Raw genomic sequence first — 13,369 nt, 5'->3', positions numbered from 1 at the left:
ATGTATTTCCATTTATTTTATTTTTATTTATTTTTTTTTTTTTCAGATATCAGGAGACCCACTTACTCTAAGTAAATCAATTATAGCATGTACAGCATGTGACCAGTACTATATACAACAAGAAGATAAGAGCAGGGGGGCTGTTGGCAGCAATATATACAGTAATAGATTTATAAAATGTGAGAGTTGTCAGTATCTTTTAAATGAAGGGTGGGAAAGAAAGGAATGTGAAATTTTTAAGCGCATGCTTAAATTGTTAAAAGAAAATGAGGAAGACCTAGGAAACATGGGAGGACTTGTGTATTTGTTACAGGTACAAGTTAAATATTTTGAATATTACTTACTGCATTGTATTATATCATTTATATTCCTTTTTATTTATTTTTGGTATTGTAATAAGTAAATCTAGAAAAGACATATAAATATAACACCTAAATTTGTTGAGAAAAGAATTAGCATCTAATTATTACTAATCACTTATTCTTATAATACACAATGATTTCTTTTATTCATTAACCCATTTCAGTTTGCTTAACAAAAATTTTCAGTATTAAATGAAATGAAACAAATACAATAAACTCTGTAAAATCTGGCACTTTATAATCTGGAATTCTTTAAATCTCACCCAGTTAAAAAAATAAATCAATAAATAAAAAATTCAATATTTTACAATTCATAAATATTAAATCTGGCATTCATATCAATAGTTCCATTTGTCCTTCAGAATTCATCATAAAATGACTATATCTTACTTTACATGAACCTTGCAGGATTATCTTGTCCTTTAAGCTGGATTTTGTTTTTTTTAAAGTGCATAAATAATTCAATTATCTTAATTCTCAGGGCAGGTTAAACTTTTTGCAGAGAATAGTAGTAGAGACATGTGGTGCAAGAAAGCAAGCGTATGTAGCATCAGCCAAAAAAAAAAAAAAAAAAAAAAAATTCACATATCTATTCACTCTAAATGTTTGTCCAGTTCCTCCTTGAATTTATTTACACTATCAACCTCCACAACTACAGATGGGTCTGTTCCAGCAATCAACTACCTGCTGGCTAAAGGCAAATTTCTGCACATATATTCTACAACTGTCCTGTTTTTTGAATTTATGCCCCCTCAGATTTGTAAGCTGAGCAAGAGAGACGAAGAATCCCTCCCTTTTAAGCCTTTCTTCGTAAGGCCACCCTTTCAGGCGCCTCCGTAGGCAGGTGCGTAGCACACGCTTCTTCATTAGACCGGGGTTATTTGGTGGTGACGGTTCGAACCCGTCACCACCAAATACGGAGGATGCGGAAAGGTCAGGGAATGACCACTGCATATTCCGCAGCAATATGGCTTTAGTTGCTAGTGCTCCTAAAAACCAAATAACAAACAAAAAAGCCACCCTTTCATTACCTTCACCAATCTTGCTGCCCTTCTCTGTACTTACTCCAGCAACTCTACATCTTTCCTAAAATGAGGCCTCTGTACCTATACGCAGTACTCAAGGCATGGTCTGACCATTGCCTTATACAAAGGGATAATCACCTCCTTTTCCCTACCAGCAAAATTCCTGTATATCACTGACAATACCCCATGACCAGCTCTGGCAGCCTGGTCATGGGGTATATAGTGTACTTACCACACATTACGTACGTTTCTCTGGGGTTACTTCAGCCCATATGCAGTACTTTGCATTTGTCAGTGTTAAATTTCAGTTGCCACTTATCAGCCCATCTGCCCAAATTTTTTAGATCCTGTTGTAGTAGCACACTGCCATTACTGCCATTAACAACCCTGCCAACCTTTGTATCATCTGCAAACTTCAACATTAAGCTTGATATACCTTCATCAATATCATTAATAATATACAAAACAACAGTGAGCCCAACACCGAACCCTGCTGGACTCCACTAATAGCATTAGTCCACGAAGAGCAGCTTCCATTAATAACAACACTCTTTCTTCTCAACCACCCTTTTATCCATTGTATCAACTTGTATCAACCCTTCCCCATCTCTTCTATCATGCAGTATGACTGATGACTTTTGAGGTTATGATGAACATCATGGTGAAATCCAATCTTCCTTACGTTTCGAGGGTACAGCTCTAAAACGGTATTCGCAGACCCGCTGCTAGTTAGTACACTGGACCGACCTTATTGGTAACTCTTTAGGAGGCTTCCAGATCAGCTAGTGTATAATCTTGCCACCTCTACTCTGCCAGATAGTGACTGGAGGGAGTCCGAGCAGTGTGTATGCATGGGGCATTGTCGAGGCCACATTATGTCAAGGATCTCGGTTGTTATTTGTTATTTGGTTTTTAGGAGCATTAGCAACTAAGGCCATATTGCTCCGGGATATGCAGTGGTCATTCCCTGACCTTTCCGCATCCTCCATATTTGGTGGTGACGGGCTCGAACTCCGGTCTAATCAAGAAGCGTGTGCTACGCACTGCTGCTCCTTCCCACCTGGCTACGGAGGCGCCTAAGGATCTCGGTATGTTCTTATCATGTGTATGCCATATCCAAAAATTTCATTACTTCGTACAGCATGTCCGCTCCACTTTTTCTTACTATTGAATACATCATGAATTGTCAAACGAATAGGGTAAGCTTATTTGCGAAAAGATCTAAACCTCCAAAACACTTCCTTGTTCATTTCTCAAATATACATGGTCTCAATTCTAATCTCAACAATGTCCATTTTCACTTGCAGTCTGCCAAAACCCCATGTACTTTTTCTGACAGAATCTCAGTTATCAGTTGATTCAACTACTGCTCATCTTAGTTGCCCATATTATTCGCTGTATGATTCCTTTCACCTCAAAGGTGGTACTTGTCCATATGTCCTATTCCCTGTCAAAGACTTGGTAATTTGGAATCTCCTCTTTTCGATCTTCTCTGGATTAAAATCTCTCTACCTCATTACTTCACCGAAGTAATCAGGTAGAGAGATTTTCATCTGTCAAATTCATCTGTTGTTCTCTACCGTTCTCCCAACTCCACTAATCACTAATCAGCTTTGACTTCCTCTCTGCAACTTGACTTTTCCCAGTCCAACTTTCCTAACAGTGAGGTAATTTTCCTTGGTGATTTTAATGTTCACAACCCCAGCTGGCCTCTGTTTTCTAGTCACACCGACCCAGCTGGTCGAGATGCTGAGGCTTTTGCATTACTAATGACCTTGCACAGATTGTTCATTTACTACAAGAATACTGGACAATCCTAGCCATGCAACCAACATCGTTGATCTTTTTCTCGCAAATAACCCTTCTCAGATCACAACTTGGTGGGCGCCTCCGTAGCCAGGTGGGAAGGAGCAGCTGTGCGTAGCACACGCTTCTTGATTAGACCGGGGTTCGAGCCCGTCACCACCAAAGACGGAGGATGCGGAAAGGTCAGGGAATGACCATCGCATATCCCAGAGCAATATGGCCTTAGTTGCTAATGCTCCTAAAAACCAAATAACAACAAAGAAACAACTTGGTGATTGTCTCTTCTCCAATGGAGCCTTTATCTCACGGCTATTACCAACCTCGTATTGTTTGGCATTACAAGAATGCAAAATGAGAAGACCTGCAAGATTTCTTTTCTTCTTTTCCTTGGTTGAATTACTGTTTCAAAACTTTTGATGTCAACATTTGCTCAGATCATGTCAGTGAAATTATTCTTGTAGGAACGGAATCCTTGATTCCACACTCCACTTTTAAATCCCGTCCTTTAAACCTTGGTTTTCCAATAAATGTGCTAAGACTGTTCAAGAGAAGAACGTTGCATATCATAATTGGCTTGTTTCCAAATTTCAGTTTCATTTTCTGTCTGCACCAAAGCTCGCAACAATTGTAAAGCAGTTATTAATCAGTCCAAACTAGAGTTTGAACAGGCTAAGAGTAGAAAACTTACTTCTTGCCCTAATGGTAGCCGAGCATTTTGGTCACTTGCAAAAGCTGTTGGCCGCAACTTTTACCCATCTCTGCTTCCACCTCTGTCAAAACCAATTGGTTCTGTTGTCACTTCAGCCAAGGATAAAAGCTGACCTGCTAGCATCCCATTTTTCTTCCAACTCCTGTATTAACGATCTTGGTAAAACACCTCCCACCATTCCCCACACGCTCCATTGAATGCCTCCTGTGGCTTCCGTCAAAAGGATGTCAGAAGGATTTTGACGAATCTTGATGCGAAGAAAGCTCCAGGTCCTGATGATATTTCTCCACTTGATCTCAAAACCTGTGCTCCTGAACTTACTCCTGTTCTCTGCTGCCATTTTTCTCTTTCTTATTCCAAAGGTGTTTTTCCTTCTGCTTGGAAATTTGTTCATATCCAGGCAGTTCCTAAAAAGGGTGGCAAATTATCCCTCCCATCAAATTATCGTCCCATTGCAATTACTTCTACTCTTTCTAAAGTAATGGACAAATCAATTAACCGCCAACTCTTAAACTACCTAGAAACCTTCCGTCTGATCAACAATCGCCAGTATGGATTCCGTCAGTGTCGATCCATTGGTGATATTCTGGCTTATGTTACCCATTTATGGACTAATTCAATGGAAAGGTTTGGCGAAACACAAGTAGTTGCTCTTGACATCTCAAAGGCTTTCAATCGTGTTTGGCATAAAGGTTTCCTAAACAAGCTTCCATCTTATGGTTTGCCAACTGTTTTTTGTAATTGGTTATCCAGTTTTCTCTCTGATCGCTCACTGAGGGTGAGCAATCAGTCTCTGTCTTCTAAATTTTCCACTAATGCTGGTTTCCCCCAAGGTTCAATTCTTTCCCCCACTCTTTTCCTCTTGTATATTAATGACCTTCTTCTGTTGACTGGAAATCCTATCCATAGTTTGCTGATGATAGCACATTGCATTCCACTTTCCATTTTGAGAAACCTTGCCCTGCTCAATCAGCTTCAACTTCTCGAATATCTGCTACCAATTCCTTAAATGCCAATCTCCAGGTAATTCTCCAATGGGGTAAAGACAACTTAGTTGATTTCAATCCTTCTAAAACTCAGTCTTGTCTGATATCTCGCAAAAAGGATTCTTCTGCTCCTATGCTTATCTTTGGCAACACTCCGATTTCTAGGCAAAATGATATATCACAGACGTACTGTTTCTGCTGCATGCCTTTTGAATTGGCTTCTATAATTACCCCTCTCTCTTTCAAAACAGTTCGAACACGTGCCGCCAACATCCATATACTGTCCAACTTCAAACTCACAGAACCAACTTTTCATCTTCCTCGTTTATTCATCCTACTGCTGTTTTCTGGAACAACCTTCCTTCGTATGTATTTCCTGAAAATTACAGTCTACAGAAGTTCAGGTCTAATGTCAACAAATATCTTCTTTCGTCTTCTCAACCTCCAACCCAAGCACAGAACCAACTACTATAGGTTCTAATATGACTCTCTATGCAAACTTTGATGACTTTTAGCAGAATAAAGATATCTTCCTTAGCTAGATCATGTCCTGTTCCAGAAAGATCGGCAAACATCTCACAGGTTGCACATTTTTTTTTAGGCTGTAATACATTGGAGAATCACTCCTTTCGGTTCTACCCCGAGCCTCACCACTCTTGCTCTTTTGTGCACGTTACTCTGCTGCTCTAGTCTGGGGCATGATTTCCATTTAAACACACATAAAGGTTCTTCCCTGTTATACATTTTCTCACCCAACACTCTAAACGTTCCAAGTCATATTGAACAATTTCTGGATGAATCACAGTGTGGTTTTCGCAGAGGCAGATCGATGAGACATTAGCATTAGTTGAGGCATATAATGCAAGAAAGCATGCTTACACAGACAGCATCAGCCAAAAAAAAAAAAAAAAACCCTTCCCATTTACCTATCTGGTCACTCCAAATATTTGTCTAGTTCAGCCTTAAATTTATATAAGCTATCAACTTCCACAACAAACAACAGATGAAAGTCTGTTGTTGCCCCCCTCAGGTTCTTAATCAGAGGGGGGCATAGATTCAAATTGAGGAAAGGCAGTTGTAGGATAGATGTGCGGAAGTTTGCCTTTAGCCAGCAGGTAGTTGAATCCTGGAACAGACTTCCATCTACTGTTGTGGAAGTGGATAGCTTAAATAAATTTACGGCTGAACTAGACAAACATTTGGAGTGACCAGATGGGTGAAATGGGAAGGGTTTTTTTTTTTTTTTTTTGGCTGATGCTGTATAAGCTTGCTTTCTTGCATCATATGCCTCAACTAATGCTAATGCTAATGTTTCATCAATCTGTCTCTGTGAATACCACACTCAGTCATCCAGAAATTGTTCAATATGACTCTCCATGCAAACTTTGATGACTTTCAGCAGAATCTTGGATGCATGGGTAACAAGATTTATAGTTCTGTAGTCTTGGAATATTGTTCGTGTCATCTTCTTGGGTATGGGGATTATGATTGATGTGCAGAAATCCTCCAGTCAACACTCATCCCTGTATATCTTTTTTATCAGTTCAAATAATGTTTTCTTCAGATTTTCTCCACCTCCACTGTATTTTAACAGTTCTGCGGGTATGTTGTCAATTCCTGGTGCTTTGTTATTGCTAAAGGACTTTAAGTCTGTGTTGAATTCATCTTTAGATATTTCCTCCTCCATGTTTTATTGTTCTTCTAGTGCTGTATTCTTCATGTGTATGTGCTTGAATTGTCATAAAGTTCTTCAACATGTCATATATACAGTATTATTCTGGCTGACATCCAGAATATGGGTATCTGTGTTTTAGGCATGGCTGAAGAATGAAGTGCTTGTCCAGTTGATTTCTGTGATTGGCTGACTATTGGGAATGTGTAATTTACCTCATTTTTCATTTCCGATTGCTTGATTGGATGCAAATTCGCTTCTAATTTTAGCATCAAATGCAAAATTATCGTGCTGCTGTTTAGTCATTATTGTGCTGCTCTGCTGCCTCAGTTATTGCTTGTTATTCCGTTTACGAAAGGATGGATGTAAGGGTGTAATTGAATGGTGTATGAGTGTGAATCTGATAGTTTCGGAATACAAGTGTTTTCAGTGTGGATGTTTGATGAAGTGCACCAGCCGGCATGCGAGGACTGATGAGTTGAGGTTTTTTTTTGCTTGTTTGTTTTCAAGTTGTTTCTTGATGATTTGATGTCTGTTTTGCAGTAATTGTATGAGTTGTTGTTAGTATCATACAGATTGTCTTTATATTAGCAGAGTGTGGAGGCAGCAATCCCCAGAACAAAAAAAAAAAAAAAAAAAAAAAAAAAAAGAAAGAAAGAAAGAAAGAAAAGAAGCATTTCTGTTGACGTGTATGAGTAATTCTTATTCTTAATCCACATGAAATCGTGTAGTACTGTATGGGCAAGAAGAATCATCAATTTTTGTCAGCTGTTTAAAAAAATACTGTTTTCCCGTTTCTTTCTCTTCGTTTCAGCTCTGACATATTGTGATATCTCATGACATCCCCCCCCAGTAACATGCTTTGGCCCTTAATACGTGCTTAGTAGCATGAATTAAGAGCCAAAGCATGTTAACCTAACGAATTAAGAGGTAAATAAGTGAAACCAAGCTAATTTCCTCAATTGCCTGAAGACAGAGGTGCAAACAGTGCATTCCCAGTTAAGTCTCACGTAATCTGTTCGTTATATGGAAATTTTTTTCGTTCTAAGGAAATTATTTTAAATGTAATTACCAAGGAGAATTCAAAAAATATCATCAAATAGAAAATTTCGCTATAAAGAAGTTCGTTAAACAAAGGTCTGACTTGCAGGTGTCAAAAAAATTTTTGCCACCCTCCTGAACTGCCGCCCGTAAGCGACGCTTACCTCGCCTACCCACTTGCGGCGGCCTTGCCCATACCTTTAGAAACAGTCTCTCCCGTTAAAAAGCACAGACCACAGTGAGAAAAATTCTACCCCATGAATCTTGCAGGGTCTCTCTCCAGGGCCGAATTCATTGACAAGGCTGTCGTCATATACTCCCTCTTATTATGTCTGTGCACAATTACAGACACTTTCAAAGTTAACCCTAACTTGTGACTTTTTTTTTTAACATTGACCTGTACTTGTTAAGTAAGTCTGTAGATCTACTCTTAATATCATTAGTGTCAACGTGTATAACAGTATCACCCTTTGTGCCCATAAAAGATGATATCTGCTCTGCAACGTCAACTTTTGCCCCTGGCAAACATACCCTATTCCTATTCCACCTATCCTTTTTGCACAATATATTTCCCATCTTCCTGGCGATACAGTCACCGACAATAACTAGCTCCTGTGGGACCAGTACATTCTGCCTTGAAAATTGCCCCTTTGTTGCCTGATGCACAAGAGTGAGCTCTGGTGTTGAGTTGGGCAGCTTAGAGCTTCATGGGCCCCACATTTTAATTCCTTCAAGAGCATCTACCCTACTCTTCAAACTCTCTTAGTCACCCATCAGAACACCTAATTTCCTGATACTCTCTGCGCCCAGCACACACAAACAAAGATATCTTCCTTAGCTAGATCATGTCCTGTTCCAGAAAGTTCTGCAAACATCTCACAGGTTGCACATTTTTTTAGGCTGTAATGCATTGGAGAATCACTCCTTTCAGTTCTCCCCCCGAGCCTCAGCACTCCTGCTATTTTGTGCACGTTACTTTGCTGCTCTAGTCTGGAGCATGATTTCCGTTTAAATACTATTTAATTAATTAACAATGAAAATTAATAAGGTTAATGAATTTAATTGACAGTTGTACACTAAACTAATGCAGTGATACGTATTACGCTATCTAGTTTTTACGTTATACCGTATGCTATCATACGGTATAACCTATGTCCTCACACTTATAGTCTCTTTCCCACTCAAGTAGTATTGACTTTGTTTTTATTCACTTTGAATAGAAACAAAATATTTCTTATATTATTATTGAATGCTCTTGGACTTTTTAGTATTCTATTCATTGTATCCAGCACAGAATTAAGATTTTGTAGACCCCCTGGACTACGGGTACTGTTGAGGTCCCCAGTAATATTTTCAAAAGGAAAAAAAAATTAAATTAAATTTGCTGCTAGGCTTGACAAGGTGACATTACACTATACGGCCTTAGCAAACCGAATAACGTCTGCCTTATTGGCGTCCACTCTTAAATCTCTATCAAAAATTAATCACAACAGTTTATCATATACGTGATATAATAACATACTATAATTATAAACTTACCACAGTAACTATAAACACCAATGTCAGTCTTGTCAGATTTCAAAACAATAAAAAATGCCATTAGAGAGAACATTTTGCAGGGTTCCAACCAATAAAACCGGGCGCCTCCGTAGCCAGGTGGGAAGAAGCAGCAGTGCGTAGCACACGCTTCTTGATTAGACCGGGCTTCGAGCCCGTCACCACCAAATATGGAGGATGTGGAAAGGTCAGGGAATGACAACTGCATATCCCGGAGCAATATGGCCTTAGTTGCTAATGCTCCTAAAAACCAAAAATAACAATAACAATAACCGATAAAACCGTTATTCATATTATAAAGTCTGTATAACATCACAAACCGTTATATAATATATATGTGTACAGTACAGTGTTTCTTTTTGCTGTAGAATGTTTACTACAAATATATATACAGTATATTAATTGAACCCTTTTTTAAAATAGATAATTTAGAGTACTTATACTTTGATTCAGCATTCACAAATGAAATAACTTTTCACTTAATCTCTTGAGGCCCTCCAGCTGGCAGAGGCCCCTGGGCTGTAGCCCCTAAAGCCCATGCCTTAATCCAGGCTTGATTATATCATCCTCCACACCTCCCTGTTTGGAATATTTTTGTTATTTTAATTGTTAAAATATCAAAAAAAAAAGGAACAAAACCGAATGTAAAAAAACTGGTGGAAAATAACATTTCTAAGTATTGTAGGAAAGTATCATCGATTGTAGTACTTGTAAGGATAAAACAAGAAATAAATAAAATAGGTTTTAGAAACAACAGTCCTTACATCGATAAAATTGCAGCATTGAGAATAATTATTGAACTCAATTGTTTCTTCTCCTTTGTTACCATTCTGTTTTGTTTTGGGTTAATTTTCATTATCTTTGTTTTATTTATACTGTATTTTTTCTTAAACCAAACATTTCAGATTTTTTACTTAAATAATTTTTTTTTTTTTTTGTTGCATATGTTGATGTCTTTGGGCTATATGCATATGTCATCTGCAAAGTCTGAATCATTTAATTTGTTTATCATTCCTCACTATTTTCCTATATTTTCTCTATTTAATATCTTCATTATTCAAACCATTACTATTAGAAAAATTGTAGAGTATATATTCTTGTCTGACACTGCTATTAGTAGTAACCTCTTACTCAGTTGGCCATTACAGAGCATCTTTACTTATACTCTATGTACAATTTTATTACAAGGTTGATCATTTTATTTCGTAGCCCATAATATTTCATTAATTTACAAATTACTTTTCCATCCATGCTGCCCTTTCAAAGTCAATGAAACATCATATATAATGTACTTTGCTACTCTAGCAACTGGTCAGTTATTGTTCTAAGTGTTGAGAATTGCTTGGATCTTAGCATTACATTTATTTCTTACTCCATCCTTGATGATACTTTTTCTACAATACTTAGAAGCATTATTCCCCACCACTTTTTACTAGTTTAGTCTCCTTGGTTTTTTTTTTTTTTGGTATTTTAATAGTTATATCTGTGTTTTAGTCCTGTGGCCATCTTTCCTCCCTCTAAATATCATTCACTAAAGGATACAATATATTGATGGTTCATTTTATATTTTCCTTCAAATAGCTGGTATGTTATAAATTCCTGCTGCCATATTATATTTTAACTTCTTTAATGCACTTTGAATTTCCATTTTGCTGTATCATCCATTTTTATCTTCAGTTGCACGCAGAGTTAATCTGGGATATATAATGTTTAGAGGTTATTATTATTCAAAGTATTTTGGAAAATACTCAGTCTGTCTATCCTATATATCTTTCTTGTTTGTAATAATATCCTTGTTATTTCATAGAGACTCCTTATGTCCTATCTGTATAATCACCCAAGAATAAAGATAACTATTTATCTTTATTCTTGTACGCATTCCTGAATTCTTCATCTGCACCTTTATTTTCAACGTCTTAGTAACAAGTATGTCCATGCTATCGCTAAACAGAAATATGACTGCTGGAAAACATTGGTGAAAACAGCAGGAAATAATGACCCTTGGGGATTGGTTTATAAGATTTGTACTGGAAAATTCAAAGCAGCTGCTGATGTTATATATTCTATTGGCAAGGACACCACTGAGATATATAGTTGGGAAGATTCCATGAGTGCAATCTGAGATCACCTTATAGGTAATGATAACATGGCTGTTAACCCATGTGTTAATCTAGAACATCGTCATATGCATGCATTGAATGAGTCGTATGGAACGACATTGAAGAATTACCCTTTGTCCATGATGAACTTCTCACCATTGTTAAGTCCATTAAAAATAACAAATGTCCAGGTATGGACCTACTGGAGGGAGAGGTAATCAAAAAGTTCTCTAATCTTTATTCGAATGAATTGTTACAAGTTTTTAATAACTGTCTAAGAGATTGTGTATTTCCGTCTCCCTGGAAGGATGCACTGCTCAAGATTGTCCTAAAATCTTCAACACAGTTCACCTGCTTCATATAGACCTATTGCATTGCTTTCTGGTCTTGGTAAAGTTTATGAGAAGCTTTTAGCCATGCAGATTACTATCTACCAAAGAAGTAATATTGGCATTTCTAACAAACAATATGGTTTCACTCCTGGTTTAGGTACTGAGGATGTGCTTCACTCTTTAGTTCGCAATGTTCAGGAATTGAATTATGAATATACCTTGAGAATTTTTGTAGACTTTGCCTTTGATTCCTTTAGTTGGGACAGTACTGATGATGTTGTGCATGGCTAAATGTTCTTTTAATATTTTCTCTATAATTAAAGATTACTTTAGGGATTGCACAGTAACAGTTAAGTTGAATTTTGGATCAATTACGCGTCGTGTGACTCAAGGCTGTCCGCAGGGATCTGTCTTTGGTCCTTTAACGTGGAACTTGGTTTTGGAAGATTGGTTCAAGAGAGAGAGAGAATTTGACCACTCACACACAATAGCTTATGCAGATGATATGGAAATACTTGTGCACAGAAACTCCAGAAAGGAGCTTGAAATGAGATCTGATTGAAAGAATTATGCAAATGGCATAATTTACATAGGTTGACAATATCTATATCACAAACTAAAATCATGATGTTGAAGTAAATTGGCTCCTAGTAGACCTCCTCTCATAAGGTTGAATGGTATTTCCTTACAGCAGGTGTTAATGATATGATTAAATACTTGGGAATATGTATTGCTAGTGGCTTGAACTTTATCTCGCATAATAACTATATATCAAAGAAGGTGAAGAAATTTATTGCAATGAACTTAAGAATGACACAAGTGGAATGGGGGATAAAGGGGAAAACACTCCATTTGATTTATGAATGTATTTTCTGCCAATTGTTATGTATGGTGCATCAATCTGGGTTGGCCATGCAATCAAACTAAGCAACACCATAAAGCTCTATTCTATACATCGAGTTATGTTACTCAAAATGCCTGCAGAACTGTTTCCACAGAAGCTTTGCAAGTACAAGTATTAGCTGGCAATACTTGATTTGCAGTAAGGGTTTAGATGCCTATCCTTTTATTTGAGAAGAGGTATAAAATCTAGGTTGCTGGGCATCAAAATTAACACTTTAAATGACTTGAGAAACAAAAAGAGGATTTGGGAGCTCCTTTTACAAAAATGGCAAAACAGATGGAATTGTTCGGAAAAAAGTAAAATAACATTCAAATTTTTCGCTTGTGTTAATGGTGTGAATTATATTAAACCGATCTGGTTAGTACCAAATCTACATTGTACATTCTTACTAACAGGTCACAGATCATTTTTTGCTGAACTGAATAGTCTTGGAATCGTAGCAAAATGCAACTGTACATGTGGTGATCTGGGAACATGTTTTGTTTAATTGTTTGGACTATGCTGATTTGCATTTGGATTTACTGAATAATGTTAATAATGTAACTCGTCTGGTGGATGGGATTGAGCCCGTACTTATTAAAACAAGGGAAAATTTTATTTCATTTCAAAATTTTGCAAATTCAGTTTTCGTGAGAAGGAATATACTTTTGCAGTTGGAAGAGTTCAGTTTGAATAATGGATGAATTGGTGGACAGTACCCCCTTATTTACATGGAACAGTATGTTATTTTTTATATAGGAACAGAGAAAATTCCTAGCAGAGGTGGACAGGATGTTAGTACTCTGTTTCCTTAATGGGTGGGTGTCCACTTCTGCTGCTGCCAATGCAGTTGGCAAGAAGCCTTTGTTGTTGTTTTTCTTGGATTTGACCCTACAA

General features: G+C 37.3%; 1 protein-coding gene across 1 annotated transcript in view; it reads left to right on the top strand.

Moving 5' to 3' along the window:
• The window catches only part of LOC150086888 (IQ motif and ubiquitin-like domain-containing protein), a 257,010-nt gene that overhangs the window by 177,644 nt on the left and 65,997 nt on the right, over window positions 1-13,369 (top strand). Inside the window, exon 9 of the mRNA XM_090371662.1 lies at window positions 47-313. Within this exon, the coding sequence (XP_090227788.1) occupies window positions 47-313 (267 nt within the window). The remainder of the gene's footprint in view (window positions 1-46; window positions 314-13,369) is intronic.

Source organism: Mastigoproctus giganteus, chromosome 4 (genome assembly GCF_048544385.1).
Source record: "Mastigoproctus giganteus isolate SK-2022 chromosome 4, ASM4854438v1, whole genome shotgun sequence".
Classification (NCBI taxonomy): domain Eukaryota; kingdom Metazoa; phylum Arthropoda; class Arachnida; order Uropygi; family Thelyphonidae; genus Mastigoproctus; species Mastigoproctus giganteus.
The sequence above is the reverse complement of the archived record's forward strand: the minus strand, read 5'-3'. Positions and strand labels throughout refer to the sequence as shown.